We start from the raw sequence: 10,848 nt of genomic DNA on the forward strand, positions 1-10,848 counted from the left end.
TTGATCATTATTATTAATGATGTCTCGTGTTTGGTTATGACTAGGTGACCGCTAAAGGACTAAAGGTTGATCGTTCTCAAGGGTCGTTCTTTTTATCATTCTAGCTCGAATCTGAGGAAAGAAAACAGTGTATGAATACAATTGCTCCCTGTATATGTATATGACATGCGTGATTGTTATTGAGGCATGTTGGTTGATAAATGTGGACATGGATTGCATATTATATGCTAGTGAATGTTGTATACTTGAATATGTACTGACTAGTTAGGGATACTGACCTAAGAGTCAAAAATGGCATAGCGTCATGAACGCAAGGCCAAATGAAGATTAGATCTAATCGATATCAGCATTGAATGACTCTATGGCATTAATGCTGGACCGACCCTAAGGTCGATGTACTTATAAGCGCTTGGCTGGTCTAAGACTAGTTACTCAGAGCCAGGGCATAAGGCCCCTGTGACTGTTGTTAAATGGCTAGGGAACAATGTTCCAGGGTTATGACTCTATGGTCATGAGGAAGGTTATGTTGGTGACTAGTCACCATACACCTATCCTGTTCAAACTTATGAAAGGTTCACTTATCTGTTAAGCCCTGGTGACCCTATCGCTAGAGGGGGCTGTACCCACTTTCGTGACTTTTACGACTGTCACCTATCTGTTTTGGACTGATAGTCCTGAATGATTATTATGATCATTGTTGATATTATATCATGCTATATTGAGTTTTCTTGCTGGGCCTTGGCTCATGGGTGCTATGTGTTGCAGGTAAAGGGAAAGAAAAGCTCACCCAGCCTTGAGTGGAGAGCTTAGGTGGTGATGTGTACATATGTGGCCGCTTGACCACCACAGCCAAGGAGTTCTCAGAGGAACTAGGGGGCTTACCCTATTTTGCCGCTTAGGTTGGCGGGATTGTATATTTGAAACAGTAATGACCATTTTGTACTGAGAACAACTTGTAAATGTTTTGATTAGCTCTGCAGAGCAGTTTGTAATGAAAGATATCATTTCCTTTTTATTGGTTTTTCCACCTTAACATGTTAATCACATTTAGAGCACGTTTTTAACCAAAGGACTCGGGTAGCGGGTCAAATTTCCGGTTCACCGTTCACCGTAACAGTTCTGGGGTAACTAGGGCGTTACATTACATGTTTAGTTGTATGAACACTTTAGATTTTTATGTGGTACTTAGCTTTTATTTCTGTATGAATGTGTATATATATGTACAATAAGTCTATATCGTTTGTAAATTTTATTTTATTTTAAGTTTATTGGAATGTTCAAATATATTTGTTAATATTAAAATAATTGTAAATTAGAATTAAATATATAATTATTAAAATATTTTATAAAAAACCAAATTAATAATAAAAATAAAATAAATATATTTCTTTTAGGAAAAAATACATTTAACTTCAGTTTTTACATAATAATTGAAGTTAAAGGGTACCATTTATCTTCGGTTTTTAGATACTTTTAACTTCGCTCGGAATAACTTCGGTTAATATCTCCGTGAGATCCGAAGAATAACAAGCGAAAAAATCGAAGTTAAAACCTATTTTTGTAGTAGTATTAGTTGAACATTTTTCTTAAATTTTTCTACTTCTGTTTTAAGTTGAGACATGTTAGGTAAGTCAATTGTTACCTAAACTTAGCCTTAATTTTATTTAAAATAAGCTTTTTAAACTTTGATAAATAGTTTTATATTTCAAAATATAAGAAAATAAATTTATTATATTTTTTTTTGTTTAATTGAACTATTATGCTATATTGTAGTTTCAATTTGGATTCATCTTTTAAATTTCAATTTTTATTTTAGTACAATAGAAATTTTAGTTGTACTAAATTTTAAATGGCCTTAATAAGATTTTTGCCCAAGTCTCCAAATTTGTTGAGACCACCCAACATAATATATATATATAAAATATATATTCTAATTTTACAACATTTATTTACCTTACATGTTTGAGTCTCATAATAATATATATTTTATTAATTTAGAGGTAAATTAAGAATTATAAAAATTATTTTAATTTATGCTGCAAAAAAATATTTTAATTTAAAAAAAAAATATCAAAGATCTTTTTGGAGGCTTCTGAAAAGATTGTTTTTTAATTGAAAATTATTTTTAATTTTTTACTCAAATACTTCCAAATGAAATTATTTTAATTCTTAAATCTAAAAACAAATTAAAAAAATTTAGCCAAACGGACCGAACAAAATTGAATAAGATGCATGAAAAAGATGAAACTCATAGGACAACAAACAAATAAGAATAAGAAGTCTTTGTCATCTTTTTAATTTAGGAAAAATCTCACTTTTTACTACAAAAAAAATAATTATTATACTAGGGTGTTTGTGGTGGGGGTGATGCGATTTTTCTCTAATTTTTTAGACTGCACCGCATATGCAGTTTGAGCAATTTTTCAAACCGCAACCCGTACTGCATAGACCTCAAACAACATAAACTGCACTGCAAAAATGTGGTATGGTGCGGTACAGTGTAGGTGGATTATACCTATCGCCAAATAATTTAACAATTAAACATTATAATTAAAAAAAATCTTAATAAATTCATAACCACATAGTGTTTAACAAAATAATTAAATATACAACAAACTAATAAATTTTTAGCAAAACAATAAAAATATAACAAACTAATAACAAAGAAAAAATGTAATATAGAAGTAAAGATTTTAGTTAATAAGGAATATTTTTATATTGAAATAGAATATGTGTTAACATCCTATAAAACATTATATATTTTTTCTAGATATTGTGTATATTTTACTATATAAATATTTATATGTTAATTTTAAATGTAGTAAAAAAGAAAAAATATATAAAAAGTTAATATATATATAATAATGCGGTGCGATGTGGTTTGAACCACATTTATAAAATTTAAAATTGCAAACCGCACTGCACCGCACGATTTGGGAAAAATACAAGCCGCAACCGCACCACGAATGATTCTAAACCGTAAATTACGGTGCGATGTGAGCGATTTTATGAACACCCATTACACAATTAAGGCAGAATTTTCTATTTGTATTTTTTTAGTATATTTGTATGTTTTATTTACATTAAATTGGTTACATTTTCAAAAAAATTAACAGTTATGTCTAATTTACATTTAGAGGTTAATTATTTAAAAATAAAAAGTTTATATTTGGTTTCAATATATCACCCACTTTTTTCTCAATTGTTTATTAATATCTTCCATTTTTAACTTCCTCATCATTATTACTTCATTTTTAATTAGAATAAAAGATATTATAATATTAAAAGAAATTAAAAAAGAGAAACAAAATACATCCTTTTCTCACTCTCCCTCTCTTCCCATCACTTCGTTTCATGTTATTGGGTCAGGTGTGAAATTGAGTTTTGCATAAAGGATAAGTAATAGATTTTTTTTTTTTTTTTGTTTATTTTTGCTTTGAAACAGATTCTTATAAACTGTTTGGTTTATATTGTTATTTAATATACATAAAGTTTTTAGAGTAAACTCCTTATTTGTAAGCCATTTTGAAATAATTTTCTTTATATTTTATGAAATATAAATAAACATGTTAGTTTCTTGAAATACTATTCTATGTTCTTATTTATTTATTTGAATAAACCTATATTTTTTTTTATTTTAGAAATGTGATATTTAATCTTAGTTTGTTTGCTTACATCAATTATAAACTACTTAGTTAAATATATGTTTCATAATTATTAACATGCATATTTAAATTGTTGATCAACTGTATTATAAACATATTGGTTTATGTTACAATTGGCAGGGAGTGCATTATAAACCTATTGGTTTATGTTGTAATTGGCAGACAGCTTTGAGTCACCGCAATATATGATGCCATAATTTGTTATTGTTATGTAATTTCAAATGCATGAATGAACAATTTTATTTTGGGCTGTTAGTTAGGTTACAAAAGAATATTAATAAGGGATACTTTATTTATGGTAAGGATTAATTTTTTATTTCCATTAATGATAATCACTACTTTGTAATTTTCTACCATAATTAACTTATTTTTGCACAAAAAATTAAAATAGAAAAAATATATCACTATTATCATGTCTTTTATAATAGTTGTATGCTTGTAAAAATAGGACTCAAATCTGCTGTCAAATATTGTGTTTCAAAATGGTGTCTAACCAAATAAAGGCTGACACTTGTACTCCTATCTTTAATACATTTAACTGAGGTTAACCAAAATTTTGAATTACATAATAGTATCTAACAATAAAATATTTCTAACGGTACTTATCACCTCCCTTCATTAATTTCTCTCTCTATTTATATTATATATAAAAATTTTACATAATCCACTTTCATTTTTTTCTTCTAAATTTTCTTTGCAGTTAATTAAAAATAAATTCTAAGATTTTAAATATCTTTTTTACTACAAATATTATTATTTTTCTGTTAATAATTTAGATTAAATTTAAAATATACTTTTTTTTTTTTGCTTATATACGTATATTCTATCAATAATATTAGCTTATGTAATTTTTAAGTTTGTTAAGAGTAAACATTTATTTTATTTTATTTTTTAGTATTTTCTTGCTTTAAATATAATTTTATTATGCACAAAGATAAGTCTAATTTATATTATATAATCCAACAAAAAAATTATATTAAATAAATATACAGAGAAGTAAATTAAATTTTCGATTCGTCCATCTTAAGAAAACATATTTACTTATTCTCTCCAAGTAAAGAAATTGTTATTTTTTTTTGTGGGGTGAAATTGTTATTATTTAAATTAAAATAACTTTAATGAATTAAAAATGTATATCGTTAATTAAGATAACAACCATAACATACATACTTTAGATTAACTTTATATAATAAACACTTAATATTAATCTATTAGTTATTCTAATCAAATATCTATATAATATATATATATATAGATTTTTTATGTTGTTAGATCATATGAATATTAATTCTTGACTAATATGTTTACATATAAGAAATTCTAAATTTCACTAAAAATTAAAAAAAAAAGATCTAACGTTACTTACAAAATATACGTATACAACAAAACATGCAAAAAAAAACATTTTAAATTTAATCTATATTATTAGCAGAGCTGAAAAAAAAAAATAGTAAACAAAGAAATGTAGTATGTGAATTTTCATTGTTAAAAATAGTAAACAAAGAAATGTGAGCCATGTGATTCAAACCTAGGACCTCCAAGAGAGTGTGAGAGTCAATTATTCAATCCCACCAATTGCATTTCATGAAATAAGTAATCATAACTAATATTTAATTATATGTAAACATATTTTTAGTACTAAAATAAAAAGAATTACAAAGTCTCATATTGTTTTTGGAGTTAAAGTTTATCTAATTTTCAACTATATAATCGCCAAATTCGGTTTTATCTTATCAAAAATACTTCTTTCAAACTTTTATAGTTTTTAACAAGTGTAGTTTTTATTTTTTTAGTTAATTTTAAATTATTATAATGATCTAAAAAAATTGTAGTAGAAGAATTATTGGGATTCTCTCATCACTGGAAGAAGAGATATCTCTTATATTTATTTGATATTTTTATCAATATAAATTTGTATTTATGAATACAAATTATGTAAGAAATGTATTTGTGATTGTTCATAAAAAAAATTATCCTATAATTATTTGCTATGTTCATCAATATAAATGTGTAATTTATAAATACAAATTATGTAAAAAAAATTGTCTATATTTACTTGATAATTTTATTAATATAAATGTGTAATTACATGTATGCATAAGAATACAAATTATATATAAAAATTTGTGCTATATTTGTTTGATATTTTTAATTAATATAAATGTGTGTACTTGCATATATAGCATACACATGAATACAAATTATATAAACTCGATATTTTATAGTTATATTTGACATGGATATGGAAAAATATTATAAAAGAGCTTCAAATGTGTCACATTTTCCTGAGGTGCAGATAGACAATTCAAAAAGACCAAAAGTTTCAATTATATCACATTTTCCTGAAGTAGATTTTGATAATTAAAAAAAAATTGTACTTCAAGCTCAATTGATATGACTAATCTTCCTACTGATCCTGGGTTGCGACCACCAATTTCCAATTACCACCCAAATATTAAAGATGAAATTCGTAGACATTATCTACAGCAAGGGCCTTGTCAACCAAGAAGTCATGAATTTCCTAAGAAAATCTATGGAGCAAAGGAACGTCGATTCAACATTGCATGGTTTGATCAATTTTCTACTTGGTTGGAATATAGCATAAGTAAGAATTTTGCATTTTGTCTATGTTGCTATCTTTTTAAATCAAGCATTGGAAAACAAGCTGGTGGCAACACATTTGTTAGTGAGGGATTGAAAGAAAATGAACCTATTTGAAGCCCATGTTAGAAATCACAATAGTAGTCATTACAAATGTTACAAAAAATGTGAAGCTTTAATGGATGGAAAACAACAAATTGAACACATTTTTTTAAAGAAGAACATCAAAGATCGAATAAGTTACCGTGTTCGATTAATTGCTTCAGTTGATTGTATTCGCTTTCTTGTACGACAAGGTCTTGCATTTCGTGGTCATGATGAGTCCCAAGAGTCTAATAATCAAGGTAACTTTCTCGAACTTCTAACGTTTCTTGCTAATCATAACGAGGAAGTTAGAGATGTTGCTTTAAAAAATTCTCCGGAGAATCTTAAACTGACTTCGCCAAAGATTCAGAAGGACATTGTAAACGCTTATGCTATGGAAACAATTAATGTTATTATTAGAGATTTGGGAGATGTTGTTTTTTCTATTTTAGTTGATGAATATCGTGATGTATCCATAAAGGAACAAATGGTCGTAATGTTTCGTTATGTGGACAAGAGAGGGTGTGTGATTGAGCGATTCATCGGTATTGAACATGTTCCTAATACCATTACAATCTCACTTAAGATAGCAATTGATAAGTTGTTTTCAAAGCATGGGTTGACCATATCAAAATTAAGAGGTCAAGGGTATGATGGAGCTAGTAATATGAGTGGAGAGTTTAATGGTTTGAAAAGTATTATCATGAAGGACAATGAATGTGCTTTTTTTGTCGATTGTTTTGCTCATCAACTACAATTAGCACTCTTGGGTGTGGCAAAGAAACATGATTTAATAGGTATTTTCCTTTTTATTCATGTTCTACTAATACTTTTTTCATAAACAATTTATATATATAACAATTTATATTTTTATGAAAAAATAGGTACTTTTCTCACCGTAGTGTCTAATGTGGCGAATGTTGTTGGAGCCTCATCTAAGCGTCGTGACATTCTCCGGGAAAAACAATCTCTCAAAGTCATCGAAGCCTTAAAAGGTAGAGAACTTTTGAGTGGAAGAGGCCAAAATCAAGAAAGTGGAATTAAGCGTCCATGTGATACACGTTGAGGATCACACTTTGGTACTTTGGTAAGCTTTGCTATCATGTTTTCATCTATTATTGATGTGCTTGAGGGAATTACAAATGATAGATTGAATAGTGAGCAAAAATATGAAGCATCTATTATGTTACAAATGGTGCAAACATATGATTTTGTCTTTAGCTTGCATTTGGTCAAGAATATTCTTGGGATCACAAATGAGTTGTCACAAGTCTTACAAAAAGGTGATCAAGATATTGTGAATGCAATGGATTTAGTCAAAATATGCAAGAAACAGTTACAAATGATGAGAGACAATGGATGGGATTCTTTAGTAGAAGAAGTTTCTAATTTTTGTATGAAGTTCAATATTGATGTTCTTGATATGAATCATATGTATTGTCCTCAAGGAAAATCACAGCGCAAGGCTCCAAAGCTTACAAATCTTCACTATTTCCATGTTGATTTTTTCAATACAGTGATAGATTTACAACTACAAGAGTTAAATAGTCGTTTTAATGAGGCTAATACTGAGTTGCTACTTTTTTTAGCGTGCTTATCTACAGCTAATTCATTTTCTGCTTTTGACAAGGGAAAGTTAATCCCTCTTGCTCAACTTTTTCCATGTGATTTTTCTACAATAGATATAAAAGGTACTAGAATATCAACTTCAAACATATGTTGATGATATGCGTTCTCATGTCAAGTTTTCAGCTTTGAAAGGGATGGTTGATATTTCTAAGAAACTAGTTGACACACAAAAGGATAAGGTATATCCATTGGTTTATTTGCTTATTAAATTGGCATTAACGCTTCCAGTTGCAACAACTTCGGTAGAAAGAGCTTCTCTGCAATGAACATTGTGAAGAATCAAATGCGCTACAAAATGGGAGAATGATAGCCTCACTGTGTATCTTGAGAAGGATGTATTCAATGCTATTGATAATGAGCCTATTATTCATCGTTTTCAAAACATGAAATCCCGTCAAGGATAACTTTAAATGTACGAACTGAAAAATTGATTTATTATGCTAAATTTTCATGACAATGTGTATTATTTTTAAGTAAAGCTTGAGATTTCTTGATAGTCATTACTCCAAAATTTTAATTAATTTTTTAGCATATTATATTATTTTTTTTTAAAAAAAAAATTGTGCCACCCCTTTAACCAATTCTTGGGTCCGCCTCCACTAAGTTTCACAAGCTCCGAGGTTGAATACAAAGAATCATGTATAAAAGCACTTGTTCTCTCTCCTAATACAAAATATTGTCTTCCCTTTAAATGAATCTCATGAGCCTATTTATAGGCTCAAGGATGTACATATGAGCCTAGAGGTCGTCCTTAACTTATGATACAAGCATAAAAAAATAGTAATAGAAATAATGATATTTACATATAAAAGTAATCAATACCCATTCCTTTTATATGTAAATATCATTATTTTTGTTACTATTTTGTTATGTTTGTATCACATGTTAAGGACGGCCCCTAGGCCCATATGTACATCCCTGAGCCTATAAATAGGCTCATGGGATTCATTTAAGGGGGAGACAATATTTTGTATTCAGAGAGAGAACAAGTGCTTTCATTCACGATTCTTTGTATTCAACATCGGAGCTTGTGAAACTTAGTGAACCCTAATTCACTGATCGAATGTTTTGTAGTTTACATCAATAAAAACACTAAGTGGACGTATGTTATTACCAATTTCTGGGGCCGAACCACTATAAAATCATTGTGTCGTTTGAGTTCTTTGTATTCCGTTCTACAATTCTTTGTCAGAAGTTTTTGTTTGAATTGAAAAATAAATGGGATTAGCCCTACATTGTTTTTGAGAGGTTTTATTTCTCTTTCTTAGCCTATATAAGGGAATCATGACCTAGCAATTTAACCATATAAAATTCCTTGCTTAAGGTATATAAGTATATTAATTATATTTATATTATTGTTTTAGTTAAAAGTTTTATATTCTTAGTGTAGTAGAGTTCGGGCATATTTGGTTTGGCGAAGTAATTGAGTTAATTGTCGTTCTCCGTTGTATCCTGGGAGACAGACGTCGAAACCTCTTGGAGGCGGCAAATCTGTTTTAAGGAAACTCTGTGCTACACATGCCTCGATTTTTATTTTGTTGTTATTATTGTTCATTATAATTATTGTCTAGATTAATTATAATTGCTAGCAGCAGTAGCAGTAGCAGCAGCAGTAGCAGTCTGCAGCAGCAGCAGCAGTAGTAGTAGAAGGCAGTAGAAAAGATAAGACAACGACGATTTTGAGCGGCGATTCTGATATAATCTTATGATTTATGATATATGTTCTTAGTAGATTTTCCATGCTGGGCATTAGGCTCATTCCTTTTATTTTAGATGGTGCAGGAAAATGAGTTTGGAAGGCGGGATGGATTCTTGGCAGCTTTGGCATGTGTATTGGGAGAGAACTGATTGAATGGACTGCTGGAAGATCGATGATGAAGTTGTTTCAAGTCTTTTAATTTATGATTTTATGTATTTCCGCACTTAGTATTTAAACAATTTATTTAAAGTTTATGCTTTTATGTTTTATGTATTAAACAATGGGATCATGTGCCGTATTTTGTATTCCGTACCGTATTTTAGATTTTTAATAAAGTTCTACTATTTTATGTATATATGTATTCCAAAATAGTAGCTATGTCTTAGTAGTTTTTAATGGTCTGAGGTCTAGAATTAGTCGAGTCATTACACTATCTTTAATTTAGTAGATATAAATATTGTATTTATCATATTGCATTTATTCAAGTATTATATCTAATTACGTTATATTTTTTCCACAATCTTAAAGCATATTCTTGTTTAAATATAATATTTGAATGTTAGATATATTTTATATTATTATAATGTTTAATATATCTATTAGTGATAGTTTTATACCTATATATTGAAAGATATTGTTATTGCGAAAAGTTCGTTTGAACTTAAATCTCACTAGAGAAGTTCTAGGAACTGAATATTTTCAAAGAAACTAGACTGCTGAGGCAGGGGCTAGACCCTCCTAGTATTCTTTGGAAATTATCTAGTAGAGATATTTGTATTTGAGGCTGGATAAATATTCAACAAAAATATTCTACGAGAGGCTAGACCACGAATGGTTGGGTTTCTGACCCTTCCAAGCTAACCTGAAAATTTTTCTTTAAGTTTGATCTAAGCAAACCCGTATAATTTTCCGTTGTTAGGAAAATAACACTATTGCTTTTGTGATTTCAGACAAAATGACAACTGAAGCAAACCAAAATGGTGAGAATAATGAGGTGATAGCTGAGTCACCATCCTTGACAGATCAAGCTCATACCCAATGGGGTTCTGCTATGGTTTGTACAAACCATCCAGTGAGAGCTAGGGAAATACTTGAAAAATTCAATGGACAAAATTTTAAAAGGTGGCAGAAAAAAATGTTGTTCTATCTGACTACGATGAATCTTGCGAG

General features: G+C 28.8%; 1 protein-coding gene across 1 annotated transcript; it reads left to right on the top strand.

Annotated features, from left to right (window-relative positions):
- Positions 1 to 6,444: 6,444 nt before the first annotated feature.
- On the top strand, positions 6,445 to 7,416 carry LOC133824403 (uncharacterized). Its single transcript, XM_062257278.1, has 2 exons — positions 6,445 to 7,147; positions 7,235 to 7,416. Exons 1-2 carry the CDS (start codon positions 6,445 to 6,447, stop codon positions 7,414 to 7,416), a joined length of 885 nt encoding a protein of 294 aa, XP_062113262.1.
- Positions 7,417 to 10,848: the final 3,432 nt, after the last annotated feature.

Source organism: Humulus lupulus, chromosome 3 (genome assembly GCF_963169125.1).
Source record: "Humulus lupulus chromosome 3, drHumLupu1.1, whole genome shotgun sequence".
Lineage (NCBI taxonomy): Eukaryota > Viridiplantae > Streptophyta > Magnoliopsida > Rosales > Cannabaceae > Humulus > Humulus lupulus.